At 51.6% G+C, this 16,275-nt stretch overlaps 1 protein-coding gene across 1 annotated transcript in view; it reads left to right on the forward strand.

Moving 5' to 3' along the window:
- Positions 1-16,275, forward strand: part of DTX4 (deltex E3 ubiquitin ligase 4) — a 64,628-nt gene that overhangs the window by 29,102 nt on the left and 19,251 nt on the right. Inside the window, exon 2 of the mRNA XM_086952232.1 lies at positions 2,590-3,313. Coding sequence (XP_086808358.1) covers positions 2,590-3,313 — 724 coding nt within the window. The remainder of the gene's footprint in view (positions 1-2,589; positions 3,314-16,275) is intronic.

A 16,275-nucleotide genomic window follows, 5' to 3' on the forward strand; every position in this document is an offset into this window, starting at 1 on the left:
TGATCTTTCACCAGGGAGTGTTGTTTGAAGATGGCGAGTGGGGGTCTTACAACAGGGAGTGATGTTTGAAGTTGGTGTCAGGTGGTCTTTCAACAGGGAGTGTTGTTTAAAGTTGGTGTGTGGCGGTCTTTCAACAGGGAGTGTTGTTTAAAGTTGGTGTGTGGCGGTCTTTCAACAGGGAGTGTTGTTTAAAGTTGGTGTGGTAGTCTATTCAACAGGGAGTGATGTTTGAAGTTGGTGTGTGGTGGTCTTTCAACAGGGAGTGTTGTTTGAAGTTGGCATGAGGTGGTCTTTCAACAGGGAGTGATGTTTGAAGTTGGTGAGTGGTGGTCTTTCAACAGGGAGTGATACTTTAAGTTGGCATGTGGTGGTCTTTCAACAGGGAGTGATGTTTGAAGTGTCAGGTGGTCTTTCAAAAAGGAGTGATACTTTAAGTTGGCGTGTGGTGGTCTTTCAACGGGGAGTGATGTTTGAAGTTGGTGTGTGGTGGTCTTCTAACAGGGAGTGATACTTGAAGTTGGTGTGTGGTGGTCTTTCAACAGGGAGTGTTGTTTAAAGTTGGTGTGTGGTGGTCTTTCAAGCAAGCAGGGGTGTCTGAAGTTGTTGTGTGGTGGTCTTTCAACAGGGAGTGTTGTTTGAAGTTGGCATGTGGTGGTCTTTCAACAGGGAGTGATGCTTTTAAGTTGGTGTGTGGTGGTCTTTCAACAGGAAGTGTTATTTGAATTTGGTGTGTGGTGGTCTTTCAAGCAGGCAGTTTTGTTTGAACTCTGAGTAAAGAGGAGGTAGACACCATCGTGCAGACCTTTGGGGTCTGTGATGCCTCCTCTTCACCCACTGACAGCCTATCCCTTTTTTCGGGGATGAGAGATTGGTCACTTCCATCTTGAAGTGGAGGCCTGTGACGCAGAGGTATATTGGTTTTGGGGGATTAGTGTGTTACGGGTGGGAGTAAAGGAGCCAGCCACATGCCTCCTTCAAGAGCCTTTTGCCAGCCTCCCTGCCTGACCCAGCAAGCAGGGGTGTCTAAAGTTGGTGTGTGGTGGTCTTTCAACAGAGAGTGTTGTTTGAAGTTTGTGTGTGGTGGTCTTTCAACAGGGAGTGACGTTTGAAGTTGGTGTGTGGTGGTCTTTCAACGGGGAGTGACGTTTGAAGTTGGTGTGTGGTGGTCTTTCAACAGGGAGTGATGCTTGAAGTTGGTGTGTGGTGGTCTTTCAAAAGGAAGTGTTGTTTAAAGTTGGTGTGTAGTGGTCTTTCAAGCAAGCAGTGGTGTCTGAAGTTGGTGTGTGGTGGTCTTTCAACGCGGAGTGACGTTTGAAGTTGGGGTGTGGTAGTCTTTCAACAGGGAGGGATGTTTGAAGCTGGCGTGTGGTGGTCTTTCAACAGGGAGTGTTGTTTGACGTTGATGTGTGGAGGTTTTTCAACAGGGAATGATGCTTGAAGTTGATGTGTGGTGGTCTTTTAACAGGGAGTAATGCCTGAAGTTGGTGTGTGGTGGTCTTTCAACAGGAAGTGATGCTTGAAGTTGGTGTGTGGTGGTCTTTCAACAGGAAGTGATGCTTGAAGTTGGTGTGTGGTGGTCTTCCAAGCAGGCAGTTTTGTTTGAACTCTGGGTAAAGAGGAGGTGGAGACCATCGTGCAGACCATTGGGGTCTGTGATGCCTCCTCTTCATCAACTGACAGCCTATCCCTTTTTTCTGGGATGAGAGATTGGTCACTTCCATCTTGAAGTGGAGGCCTGTGACGCAGAGGTATATTGGTTTTGGGGGTTTAGTATGTTACGGGTGGGAGTAAAGGAGCCAGCCATATGCCTCCTTCAAGAGCCTTTTGCCAGACTCCCTGCCTGACCCAGAAGTGTGGCCCCTAGCCCTGGACTATTGCTTGCATAGAGGCAGTGCCTGGCACTGCAGAGTAACTACTAGGCCTGAATTACCTCTTGCATAGAGATCCCTTGCTTGGCACTGCAGTGTGAGCCCTAGCACTGGGATTCCTCTTGTACTGTGATCTCCTACCCTTCACTGCAGTGTACACCTTAACCCTGGACTTCTGCTTGCACAGGGATCCCTTGTTTGGCACTGCAGTGTGGTCCCTAGCCAGGGCTCGAGCCGGGGATACACAACGGCGTCCCCCCCACTCTTTTCACGGGGTGGACGCTGTCTCCCCTGCCAAGAAGCTGGGCCCCACTGAAATAAGCTGCACCTGTCCCGGTGTAATTTTCAGACACCGGGGCAAGTTAAGCATGTGACCTCATGAGGTCATTTGCATATTGTCAGCCCCCTCCCCCCCCCACTTCTTTTTATAGGACTTGTGCCCAGTCCCTAGCCATGGGATCCCTATGGAGGGGACATGGGCTCTTGTAGGTGCCCTGGGCCTGTACCAAGAGATTCCTGCTTGGTGGGGACACTTCACAGGGGTGTCCCCTGTCTTCATTCACTATTGGCAGACATGCATGCTTGTGTGGTTGTTCTGTTTTATGCACACAGGCAGATCTATTTCAAGGGCAACCATCACCCTGTGTGTTGTAAGGAACTCTCAGCTGTACCTTTCCTGTGTTGTGCAACACTAATTCTCCCATGTTCCCTCTTCCCTCAGGTACGATCCGCCCGGTGCGGCGCAGCTACTATGACCCGGCGTCGGCGCCCGCCAAAGGCCTGGTGTGGGAGTGGGAGAACGACAACGGCTCCTGGACCCCCTATGACATGGAGATCGCCATTACCATCCAGCGGGCCTATGAGAAACAGCACCCCTGGATCGACCTGACGCCCATCGGCTTCTGCTACGTCATTGACTTTGCCGCCATGGCGCAAGTCAACCGACAGACTCAGCGCAACCGGCGCATCCGCCGGCGCCAGGACCAGGTCTACCCCGCGGTGACGGGCACCCTGCCCAAGTCCCAGTCGTGGCCTACCAGCCCTGGCACTGGGGTGAAAACTGCCCCCCAGCAGCCCACCCAGCCCTGTTCGTGCCCGCAGTGCCTCCTGGTGATGAGCGTGAAGGCGAGTGCGGGAAGGAACTCGAGTGCCAGCACTGCCAGCACAGGGCAGCTGGGGCGCCGCCCCATTTCAGTGGCACGGACCCTTTCGGCCAGCAAGGGGCAGGCAGGCTCGGCCATCACTGTCCGCAGCCCCACCAAGACTCTCGCCAACCAGGTGAGCAGGAGGCAAGCTGCCAGCACGCCGGCCCTGGCATCCTCCGGCATGAACACTCTCCCGCGCAGCATGAACGGGGAGAAAGGGCGAGGCAGCGTGGGCACCTTGAACCGGACTAACATGCAGCGGATTGCCATGGCCCAGTCTCGAGCCCTCATTGCCTCAGGGTGAGTACGACCCAGAGTTGTTTGATTGCTGATCCTATGAGGATGGTTTGAAACAGAGGTGGGTTTACTAGCATTGAGCACACTTAATACGCAGAGAAGGTATTGGAACTAGGCCTCACTGTGGCAAAGAAGTGTGTAGCACTAGGATGCTCCTTGGAGTGAACATTGCGCTTTATAAATGCTCTCATTCATTCATTCATGTCCAAACGACTGCTCACGCGAAAGTAGTGGTTATGGAAATTTGCGAGGTGGGTACAAGCTGAATGTGGGGTACGCAACAGGTTGGTTTACAACTGAGTGGAACAGGGAGGAAGGTTGGAATGTGACTTAGTAGAAGTCCGAATACAACAGGGAATGGGAGACCCGAAACCGATACAAGATGTGGAGGCGAGAGCTGATTATTGCTCTGTAGACATGCCTGTGATGCTGATCTGCGACCATTTAATGCGATGGTACCAATTATGCTGTCTAAGTGATCCAATGGTATGTATGGATTTATATTTAATTACCCATGGTGTGACTCACGTCTCCCATTGTTTAGGGGGTGGGGAAGCAGGGATGGGACAAGTTAATGAATTGTAATGGGTGGAGGAGGGTTGGCACTGATCGCTAAACCTTCGGCTCACATCTGGGGAAAGTGACACACACGTCTGTATTGTCACTGACATTTTGTGACCTCACCATATGCGCTGATGTCTGGAGGATACTGCACCTTATTAAGAGACCCATCCTTGAGAGAGCAAAATCAGAGGGTAAAGGCCAAGTTGTTTAGGGATAATTCTGTGGAACAGGAGGGATACTGCAGGCCTGGAGGGAGGGGTACTGGCAGAGCTGTGTGTGTCGCAGTCTTGAGGACTGAGTTGTATTCACAGAGCTGTGCGAGACTGAAGCTGCAGTGGTGTGGTGCTGCAGGACTGAGGTGTATCCACAGAGCGGTGTTTGCTTGTCCACTGCTAGAATAGGTGAGATTGCTGGAGGTCCGGCTTGCCATGCCTCGCAGAGTGTCCTGTGCTGGATTAGGGCGGTGCTACAGATCATGACCGACGTGTACTGACTCTGCTGTGTGCATGTCCACTGCTAGAGTAGGAAAGAGTGCTGCAGGCCAGGACTGATGTGCATCAGCAGAGCTGCGTGCGTGTCCAGAGCTGGAATAAGAGGGGTGCTCTGGGTCAGGATTGGTGCGGCGGAACTTTGTATCTCTGATAAAGAGATACAAAGTGTGTCACAGGTGTGGACAGGATTGTGTCGGAGATACAGAGTGTGTCACGGGCAAGGACAGGAGAGCGTGTCCTAGAGTGGAGCTGCAACATGAAAAGATTTGGATAAGGCCCTGATAGTGAGTGGCTCGGTGTTTTTCCACCCTTGTGCAAAGCCTGGTCTGCGCAGTGTTCTGAATTCCAAGGCGTGTGGTACTTTACACATCTAGTAATTGCCAGGTACAATAAAAACCTCACTGTTTTTTTTTTTTTTTTTTTTTTACATTTTGGCAAGTCACACCTGCCGGATACTTTGGGTTGCGTCAAGAACATTTAGCATTTTTAAAACTAACAACATCTTCCTGTAAAACCAATCATTAATTATCTAGGCTACATCTATTCTAATGTCAGGTATCACACTCTGAGAATAGCTTTTTTTCTGCGATAAGGATGAACTTTACAAACTGTATAGTCAGGCGAGATCCCAGAGAGACAAGTTATGACCGATTGAGGACATGTTCTCACCCCTAATTCATTAAAAGATGAACTTTAATAAAGTTTTCCTCTCTTCAAACAGTTCGGGATAAGTGGATAAAATATTCATAAAATATTAATTATAAAAAACACATAACCGACAACTGTTTGTGGGCCAATTTAGTTCCCATATAGGAATTCTATTGTTTGTGGGGTATCTCTCAAATTGTAGCAACATAAATCTGTCTCTTAAAGATGACTTTAAATGGGTTGTGATGTACGGTTGAAGTTCTAATTTAATGAATGAGTTAATAACTGACCAGGAGTGTCTCTTTTTAGTGAACTTGTCCTTATCTAAAAGAATCAATAGGTAATTAGCTGAGCAATTTATTGTCTGTTTAAACACCACTTTACTCCTAGTTACATCTTCAAAGGGCGGAGACTTAAAATTGTTAAAACTCTCCGGGTAAATAAGCTCTTAGCATGCTCGTACCTCATTAGTAGTAGTGCTGAATTGCTGTAGTGTAGGTAAAATATACCTTTGACATGTTCTACGATAGTTGCTGTCACTCTTAGAATACTGTTTTTTTTTGTGGGACCTGGTTTATTAGTTTGATTTTCTTTTTTAATAGCACAGTTCTGTGTCATTGATGACATCGGAGTTTCTTACACAGTTCTTAAAGTAAGTAACAAACAAGCCGAATACGAGGACTCCCAGAGTGAGTCCCTTGCTCACTTTGCCACTGGATTCAAGCAAGCCGAAAAGTGAGTCCCTTGCTCACTTTGCCTCTGGATTCAAGCAAGCCGTTTCTGAACTGGGGTGGCAGAGTGGGCTAAAGAACGGTGATGGATTAAACCCAGATCTGTTGACTGGGTGTGAGTGTTTGATTGATTCAGATGCTCCGTCCATCACCACCCCCTGTTGTACCGCATCTGCAGCATGGCGGCTGAGGGCCCAGGGCTGGAGAATAACGGCTGGGGGCCCAGGCCTGCACTGGTGTCATAAGGACATGCAGCCATATGGTCGCCATGGACGGAGATGGGGGCCGGTAATCCCCGGCTTTGCAGCCCTCGGTGCCCGCCCCTCGTTGTCTGAACCGCTCAGGAAGAGTAAACGGGGCTCGGGCCTTCTGTCGCCCTCACAGCGGCCGCGCCCTCCGCGGTGACCCTCACGGGAGCCTTTCCCACGGGGAGGGGCTGCAAAAGCCCCCTCCTGCTGTCTCCTTGTCGGAAACAAAAGCCACTGTGAAGCCAGCCTTCAACACTGGCCCACTCCCCCCCCACCCCCCATCCCCCCTCCCGAAATCACTCTTTCTTCAGAGGCAGAAGAGGGGGCGCTTCGGAGGGGTCTCTGATAGTCTGAGGTCCGGCCGGGCCTGGAAGGCTGGGGTCTGAGCGGCCGCGGTCTGTTACCACAGAAACCATTGAGCGTCGGGGACAGGGGGCTGAGGGGGACAGGGGGCTGAGGGGGACAGGGGGCTGAGAGGGACAGGGGGCTGAGAGGGACAGGGGTGAGGGAGGAACAACGACTGAGGGAGGGAGGGACCGGAAAGAAGTGAGAAATTTGGGGCACGTGTTGTAGTTAGTTCAGGACACTTTCATTTAAGTTACAAGTAGATGTATCTAAGGACAGAGCTGAGTGCACACCTCGCCAGCTGACCAGACCATGGAACACTCCAATACAAGTTAGAACACTCACAGGTATTCTGAGGGAGTGAGAACACAAAGAAAGGCCTAATGACCGCAGGTGGCCATGTTGAGAGAAGCACAAATATACAACAGCAGGCCTCGGGCTGTCGGCAGGGCCACCCTTCACAGAGCGGGGGCTCAAGGTTCAGGGACAGGGAATAAAGAGGGCTGTGAGAAGTCCCGGGACAGGCCACTCTTGAAGTCATGCAGGAGTCGGGGCTTGGAGGGCCGAGGACGGGAGAGTCTATGCGGGAGGCAGGCGGGGGCAGAGAGTCATCAGCAGGCCTAGTGCCGCCTCAGCCGCACAATGGACGTCCATTCTCTGCACTGCCCGGAGCAGCGGAAGTGACCTCATGCTGGCCAACAAATCCCAGTCATGCGGGAAACTCGCGACTTCTGAAGACAAACGTCCCTTTAATTTAGCTGTGTCCCTCCTAAAAGTGCCCCTCCTTCGGTGCAAGTCAGCCATGAACTACATCTCTGACTCTTTGTACCCCTTTCCTGTGTCTAAAGGTGATAACATTGCATTTCAAGTGTCATCTGCGTTTTCTGGCCACGAAAACCATAAAAACAATGAATGAAGGTTGCATGTTGTTCAAATTTGCCACATCTGACTCCCCTAAGTAGATTAGTGGGAGTGCCCTGGATTGTTTTGCGTTGGTTCGCGTCTTGAATTTGAATTTGAATTTAAAATTATTTATTAAGCGCACGTTCGCCAGCGGCTTCATGGCGCTACAACTTACAGAAACAGGGTGAACTGGACAATGAAATAAAGCAATTCAGACTGTGGGAGGAAGACTTTAATTAAAAGCTTTAGAAAACAAGAGAGTCTTAAGTTGTTTTCTAAACTGGGAATAAAGAGTCATGGTCTTTTCTATCAGACTGTTCCTTCCAGGTGCATTCCCCGCCGTACTCGCCCAGCAAGCACTCTGTGGAGTGTGGGGTCCAGCAGGGCTCGGCGCTTAGCCCCACATTGTTTAATGTGTATGTCTGCCCTCTGGCAGTGTTGGCTCGAGATCGTGGAATCAGGCTGGTATCGTATGCTGACGATACTCAACTTGTTTTCACCATCTCTAAGGACACCGAGTCAGACCATATGAAATTCCAGGAAGACATCCTGGCCATCTCTAACTGGCTGTCCCAGAACTGTCTTCAGTTAAACTCCTCCAAAACAGAGGTACTGGTCATAGGCAAGGAAACCCAGAGTTGGAACCATCATTGGTGGCCCTCCATATTAGGACCTCCACCTATTCCTAAGGAGGTAGTAAGAAATCTGGGTGTGATGTTGGACAACTCACTCTCCTTAGAGTCACATGCCAAAAAAGTGGCGGGCACTTGTTACGGCCGCTTGCGCGCTCTTAAACCCATTCTTGGCTTCTTTGAGCCTCCCACTCGTCAGGTCATAGTCCAGGCGGTAGTCTTATCACATCTAGACTACTGCAATGTTCTCATGCTGGGCTCTAACCTGACAGTGATTAATAGACTACAGAGAGCTCAGAATGTGGCCGCCCGTACTCTGTTTGCCTTGCCTAAAACCTGCCACATTTCCCCGACTCTTAGACGCTTGCACTGGCTTCCTATAAAACAACGCATCCAATTTAAAACTCTGTGCATTACTCATAGAATCTTGTATGGCTCCGTTCCACGAATTTTGCAGGGACTCTGTACCCTCTATGTCCCCACCCGCACCCTCCGCTCAGCGGATCTATCCCTTGCCGGCACAATCAAAATTCAGAGAAGTAGAGCTGGTGGCCGCTCCTTCAGGTACCTAGCCCCGAAGCTATGGAATTCAATCCCCCTAAAGGCTCGGGCCACCACGAACCACATGCTCTTCAGAAAACAGATTAAAACTTGGCTGTTTTCCTCTGTCTAGCTTTCTCTCACTGGCTGCGTTCTGCATTTTCTGTTATGTCCATAAGCGCTGGGACGCCCCGTTGCAGGGGGTAGCCATGCGCTATATAAGCAAAATTAACATAACATAACATTAAGGTTGTGCCTCTGAGACAGTGGCGTTAATTTATGCAATTTTATATAGCGCAGACTTTACCCAAAGGTGTCAGAGCACTTTACCATAGAATCAAGTGCGTAAAGTGAGGAGATTTACAAACTTACGGGTTACAGATAAAAACGGGAAAGTTGAAAAAGTAAAATGAAATAAGAGGTGGCAATCACAGCAACAAAACAAAAAACAATGGGATTAGGTTAGCACAGGCATTGAAAATATATTTACAACATTGTAATAACTTTGGCATCAGATGCCACAAAAAAATGCAAATTCGGCTCCACCCTAAGAGCCCTCCTGGACATGCGCACGTCTGCCATGTGTGGCGTTAGTTCACGCAGCGCCTAGAAGCCCGGACCTCACTCCTGCAGGCTTCAGGTTCGGTGGCACGTGCCTGGCTCCTGCGCGCTCTGTCACAGTCCACGTGATCTGTACGGCGCCCCGGAAGTTCTTTGTCAGACAGTACTTCCGGGACGTTGGGCTCGTGCTCAGCGTAGCCGGAAGTGAAGCTCGTCATTATCATTTCTTTTCTTTTTTTTAGCAGCTCGGGGCTTCGCATGGGTTTTGTTGCAGTCTTGCAAACACTTATCGTATTGTACTAATTGTCTACGGCTGAATCCCGTTCGTTGATGCCTTGTTTAAAAAATATTTGATGACGTCATGGGCGTATTTTTGTAGAGGTTTGATGACAGCTTTATAAAGGCATTATTTTGACGGTCTGTCTCCTCACTCACCCCCGAGGTCTGACTCTGAACCGGGCAGTGGCAGAGGGCGAAGGGGCTGAAGATGGAGCAGGGGTGAGGGCAGTAAAGAGCGGCGAGAGAGGTGGGAAGCAGCCCCTCCGCACCAGGCTTCCCTCTGTTACCATGGCAACCAGGAAGGACGCAGGACCAGAGGTGGACGCCGCGACAGGGCTGGGACGAGGGACAGCCCGAGAGATGGGGACCAAATGTCTGCGGCAGGCTTCCGTCTGTTACCATAGCAACTGTGGGGTGGGGATGATGCTCCGCTGGTGCTCGAGGTGGATGAACGGGAGAAAGGGACGCTGGAGTCCAAGAAAGCAAGGACAGAGGGGGAGGATTCAGGAGGATGGAGATAGGGAGCAGAAGAAGGGAAGATACTGAAGATGAGAAGAAAGATGGGGGGAGGGGGATGGAGCCCGAGTGTGGCTCATGGAGATGGGGCAGGGGCGCTATTGAGTCTGCGAAAGGCCACGTCGGTCACCATAACAACCCCCGTGGAAGCAGGGCCTCGGCCTGGTGGGCCGGGGGTGGGGGGGGGGGGGAGAGGGGTAGAGGGAAAGAGGCGCTGGAGAGCCGGGGGGGGGCATTTGTGAGGTAGAGCAGAATAGAGCTGGAACAACGAATTCAGGATAAAATAGACGAGAGTGGGGGTGCTGGGTGGGTGCAGCCGGTGGGTTTCGGCGCTCGTTTTTGGGGAACAGAACTTTACTTTTCGTAAACAGACTCGGGGCAAGAGAGAGGGAAAGGCAGAAAGAAGGGAGAGTAAAAGTAGGAAAACGGTGCCCAAGAAAGGGAGCTCGGGTGGAAAAAAACCTAGAAATGTGAGCTAAGGAGGCTGGAAGTGTGGAGTGGCGGAAAAGGAGGCTCGAGGCGGACTCCAGGCTGAGCACCCTCGTCCTCCGGTAGCACGGGCTTCCAAGGGACACTTTGGGCGCTTGCGAGCTGCCATAGTTTTTACAAATTAAGCACCGCGCCATAGCTGGGCTGAGAAGAGCACAGACAGGCCAGGGTACACATGTCCCGCCCTTAGACCCATCGAACCAGCCTCTGATGACAGCAGCTTCCTGAGAACAGATGCATCACTTAAAGGCCAACCCTCCCCCACCTTTCACCTATCCCGGAAACCACTGAACTCAACAAGAATAGAACTTGGCTGTGGAAAGACTGATATAAAACAGACCTAAAGGATCCGGAGTCGTTGTGCTCTGAAGAGGCAGTGACGGTGCATTAGAGCCCAGGAGAGCCCCAACACCTTCACTACACAGAAGAAGCCACTCCAACCAGGAGAACTTTGAGGAACAAGACAGACAACCTGAAGCGAGAGAACGACTAGGCGACGGATCTAATCGGATGTTTACAACGGGCCACGGTGGAGTGCCACACAAACACTTTCACATCGTGGGCAATAAATGATGAATGGTGTAAAATGTGGGAACATTTTGAACAGGTAATGCCTTTAACTTCAAAAGATTTTTTATGATTTGGAACTCAGAGATCCACATAAAAAATACACAAAGATCTGCAAAACCAGATCTCACAATTGATAATGTACAACATAAAATACATGCCAGAAACGGTCAGAACAGACTCAGAGATCTCACAGTTGATTATAAGCACAATAAAGTACATGACAGAAACTATCCATGTACAAACACGCTCCACGTATATAAAAAGGTTATGCACCCTGACGCCTGAAATGTGTGTGTTGGCTAAGGAAGAGTTCAACAACAAGTCGGGTGGGGGGATTGCCAGGAGGAGGGGACTCGGTAATCCAGATGTTTCGCCGACCCTGGACTGTGCAGCTCGTCGGTGTGAGTGCGACGGGGGTCCCAGAGACACCTTGGACTCGCAGGGAGCGCGGGCCGCCGCTTGGACAGTTTTGTTTGATGGCTTCCGGCTGTCAAGCCTGGAAATGTATTTTATAAACAGTTTATGCAGCTCTGGCCAGTTCCTGGGAAACGCCGCCACCCCACCGGCTCTGCGCAACAGCTGGACACAGCTGTCCCTGCGCTTCAGGCGCGGACCCCGGGGGGGGGGGGAGCTGTCTGCAGCACTTCCGCTGTCTGAGGGAGGGCTGGGCTGAGATTGGGCGGGAAGGGTGAGTGAGTACTGGGGAGCAGTCTCTTACAGAGGTTACCAAGAGCTGTCTCGTCCACGGGTCACTGCCAGCCGCCTCATCCACAGGCCACTTGAGATCTGTCTGTTCTACAGGTCACTTAGAGCAGTGCCGTCTACTGGTCACTTTGAGCTGTATGGTCCAGAGGTCCCTGAGAGGTGACTGGGAGCTGCTACAGCTCATTGAGAGCTGTCTAATCTCCAGGTCCCTGAGACCTGTCTCGAATGCAAGTAACTGCGAGCTGTCTTGTCATTGAGAGCTGTCTCGTCTACAGGTCGAGAGCTGTCTTGTCTACAGGTCACTGAGACCTGTCTCGTATGCAAGTGGCTACGAGCTGTCTTGTCATTGAGAGCTGTCTCGTCTACAGGTCTCTGATAGCAGTGTCGTCTACAGGTCACTTGGAGCTATATCGTCCAGAGGTCACTGAGATGTGACTGGGAGCTGCTACAGGTCTTTTAGAGCTGTCTCGTACACAGGTCACTGAGAGCGGTTTTGGCCACAGGCCCTTGAGAACTGTCTCAGCCACAGGTCACTGACACAGTCACTGCGAGCCGAGCTGTCTCGTCTACAGGTCGAGAGCTGTCTTGTTTACAGGTCACTGAGACCTGTCTCGTCTACAGGTCGAGAGCTGTCTTGTCCATAGGCCCTTGAGAGCTGTCTCATCCACAGGTCACTGACATAGTCACTGCGAGTCGAGCTGTCTTGTCTGCAGGTCACTGGGACCTGTCTCGTTCACAGGTCACTAAGGGGGCCACTGTGAGCCTAGCTGTCTTATGCTCAGGTCACTGAGACCTGTCTCTTCTACAAGTTGAGAGCGGTCTCATCCACAGGTCACTGACACGGTCACTGCAAGCCGAGCTTTCTTATCTGCAGGTCATTGAGACACATCTTGTCTGCAGGTCACTGAGACCGGTCTCGTCTGCAAGTGACTGCGAGCTGTCTTTTCCACAGGTCATTCAGAGCTGTCTTTTCCACAGGTCATTCAGAACTGTCTTGTCTACAGGTCATTCAGAGCTGTCTTTTCCACAGGTCATTCACAGCTGTCTTGACTACAGGTCATTCAGAGCTGTCTTTTCCACAGGTCATTCAGAGCTGTCTTGACTACAGGTCATTCAGAGCAGTCTTTTCCACAGGTCATTCAGAGCTGTCTTTTCCACAGGTCATTCAGAACTGTCTTGTCTACAGGTCATCCAGAGCTGTCTTTTCCACAGGTCATTCACAGCTGTCTTGTCTATAGATCATTCAGAGCTGTCTTTTCGACAGGTCATTCAGAGCGGTCTTGACTACAGGTCATTCAGAGCAGTCTTTTCCACAGGTCATTCAGAGCTGTCTTTTCCACAGGTCATTCAGAGCTGTCTTGACTACAGGTCATTCAGAGCAGTCTTTTCCACAGGTCATTCAGAGCTGTCTTTTCCACAGGTCATTCAGAGCTGTCTTTTCCACAGGTCATTCAGAGCTGTCTTGACTACAGGTTATTCAGAACTGTCTTTTCTACAGGTCATTCAGAGCTGTCTTGACTACGGGTCATTCAGAGCTGTCTTGTCTACTGGTCATTCAGAGCTGTCCTGTCCACAGGCCCCTGAGAGCTGTCTCGTCCACGCTGAGCTGCCTCGTGCTTTGGTCACTGAGAGGAGTGTCATGTACAGGTCACTGAGAGCAAGTGTCTGCAAGTCAGTGCCTGCTGTCTCGTCCACCGGTCACAGAGCGGTTTTGTCCTCGGGTCCCTGCGAGCTGTCTTGTCCACAGCTCATTGAGTGAAGTCTCATACAGGGGTCATGGAGAGAGGTCTAATACGCATTTCAAGAAGAGCAGCCTCACTGAAGCGTGTCTCTGGACAGACATCGGACAAGGCTGCCTGATTCACAGCTCATTCAAGGCCGCGTCTGGTGGCTTAGTGGACTAATGCGTTCACTGGAGAAGCCTTTGTTTGAATCCCGAGTGGTCAACTCAGCCTTTTATCCTTCTGAGGTCGATAAAATGAGTACCATTGAGTTTTAGGTTACAATAAAAATCTGTTATGCAGCGCCTAGATATCCTTCTGGATGAACGTGCGCTTTACAAATACACGTATGCTCTGTCACAGGGCTTGGAGGGAAGTCTCTGAATACTGCCTGGCAGGACAGTTCAAAGGTTCACCGGGCAGTCGTAGACATCGCTGGTGCAGACTGCCGCTTCCTCTGCTGAAGAGGCCGTCCTTGCCCCGACGAGAGTCCAACGAACTGAATGGGACCATGGAAGGCGTGAGGCCAAGAGACGTGAGGCCTGAGCTCGACTGGCCACAGACAGGCCACCAGCTCGCTCACTTGTGGTACCAGTGGTCTGACCATCTGCCGCCGCCTGTGCACGAGCAGAGACGGTCTAAGGGATGGGCAAAGTGGGGGTCTGGCCCTGGGCCCCGGCTTCAGGGGTGGGGGCTGATGGAGCCAGTTCCATTCTGCAGAGTCTTGCCCTCATGACCTTGAATAATTCCGAAACAGAGAGCTTTTAGATACTGTTTCTTTTAATGTATTTTTAGTGTGGGTGACGTGGGAGTGTATTACAGACATTTTGCCCAGAAAGGCTGTTTTTATGTCTCGCTTAACATTCATAGAAAGTGTTTCTTTTAGATCAAGACAGGACCTCACATATGAGGAATGGGTGGGTGTCTCCGAGATTATTTGCAGTAATATTAGTGAGCTGCTGCTGTGCTACAATATTAAAAGCACACGTCACTATCCCTGAATGTTATATGCGAAATATAGCCTGTCCGTGACCGGGCCAAAGAGGGCACGAAAGAGCTGAAACTAGATCATGAATTCAAAGCTGTCCCAAACAGGGGCCCCCAAAATACATTTGTCCCAGGGCCCATAAAATCCTTAAGATGTCCCTGCAGGTGAGAAGACAAGGTAACAAAGCACGCGCCCTCCGTCTGGCACCAAACCCGCCGTTGCTGCACCGGTGAGACCATGTCCAGCACAGCGCCACATCACTCCGCCAAGGACAAGGGTATCTTTACATCCAAAGCGTGTTACTCTTTCACCCCCTCCTCTCCACCCAGGCCAGCACATACAGAGGTAGGTCGTAGTGATCCATTCAGAGCGTCTCTCAGGACCTCTGGTACCACACCAACTCCTCACACACAGGCCACACTGACCGTGCACTCCTCACCGTGCACTCCTCTAAACGTGCCCTCCTGACCGTGCGCCCCTGACCGTGCACCCCTGACCGTGCACCCCCCTGACCGTGCACCCCCCTGACCGTGCACTCCCCTGACCGTGCACCCCCCTGACCGTGTACCCCCCTGACCGTGCACCCCCCTGACCGTGCACTCCCCTGACCGTGCACTCCCCTGACCGTGCACTCCCCTGACCGTGCACTCCCCTGACCGTGCACTCCCCTGACCGTGCACTCCCCTGACCGTGCACTCCCCTGACCGTGCACTCCCCTGACCGTGCACTCCCCTGAACGTGCACTCCCCTGACCGTGCACTCCCCTGACCGTGCACTCCCCTGACCGTGCGCCCCAGACCGTGCACTCCTCTAACAGTGCGCTCCTGACCGTGCACTCCTCTAACCGTGCCCTCCTGACCGCACTCCTCTAACAGTGCGCTCCTGACCGCACTCCTGACCGTGCCCTCCTGACTGTGCCAATGCACTCCTCTGACCATGCCCTCCTCTGACCATGCCCTCCTCTGACCATGCTGTGGGTGCTGTCCAGAAGTCACTGCCCGGGTGCGTCTCCCCTTGGCACCCTGAACTCACCACCAGTATCCCCACCCTGGCCAAGCACTGTGTTGGGCGCCGTCTCTGCGCTCTGGTGTGGTGCACCCCGTTTCCTATTTACAGAACGTCATCCTTTCGTCCAGCTGCACCCCCCAACCAACCATTGCATTATTTAGTTCCCTTGAGCCTGTTTGGGTGTTTTGGGCGTGTGCCTTATCTTGCCTCTGGGCGGGAGCCCTGCAGTGGGAATAGGACAAAGTTGCAGCGGCGTTGGTTGTTGCAACACCGCATTTGTTATCGTTTGATCGGTCTGTTCTCGCCCCACTCCTGTGACGACACCGGATACGGTTTCTGTGTAGGTTGTGTCCTGTATATCTGGGACCTTATATGAAACGTTCCAAACCAGGCCATAAATAAATATTAGAAGGGTAACCAGATCCAAGGTCCAAAGGCTGACAGGTGTTCCCGATTGCGCCTTCGTATGCGCGTGCATTGCGCTAAACACATCAATGCATAGCATAACACTCTCTGACTCCAGTGTCTGCCTCCGAAGAATTTCTCTTCTGGATTCCAGTGGAGCCCAACTGCGGCGGGCTTCGGAAGTGATATGCACTGGACTAATACTTTTGTCGAATAAGGATTGAGGTGCTGAACCAGTGGTCCGCCGCGGTTTGGAGTTTGTTGGATTCCAGTAACCCCAGACTGCCCCAGGGCCTGCAGAGGAGCGTGGACGTGTCCAGCGACCAGCCCTCTGTCATACTCTGCATACTCCCGTGGGGCACTGGCTCTGGGCTAGCCAGCGGGTGGTGGTCACCCCACAGCGCTAACCTCGCTGAGCCACCCAAAGACATTAATACTGCATACATAACATAACGTGTATTTGGAAAGCGCACGTTCACACGGAGGCATCTTGGCGCTGAAAAACAGATACTAATGTTACCCAACTCAATGGTACTCATTTTATCGACCTCAGGTGGATGAAAGTCTGAGTGGACCTGCCGGGATTTGAACCTGTGACCATGAGGTCGAACACAGGCCCCT

This window comes from Lissotriton vulgaris, chromosome 1_1 (genome assembly GCF_964263255.1).
Source record: "Lissotriton vulgaris chromosome 1_1, aLisVul1.2, whole genome shotgun sequence".
Taxonomy (NCBI): Eukaryota; Metazoa; Chordata; class Amphibia; order Caudata; family Salamandridae; genus Lissotriton; species Lissotriton vulgaris.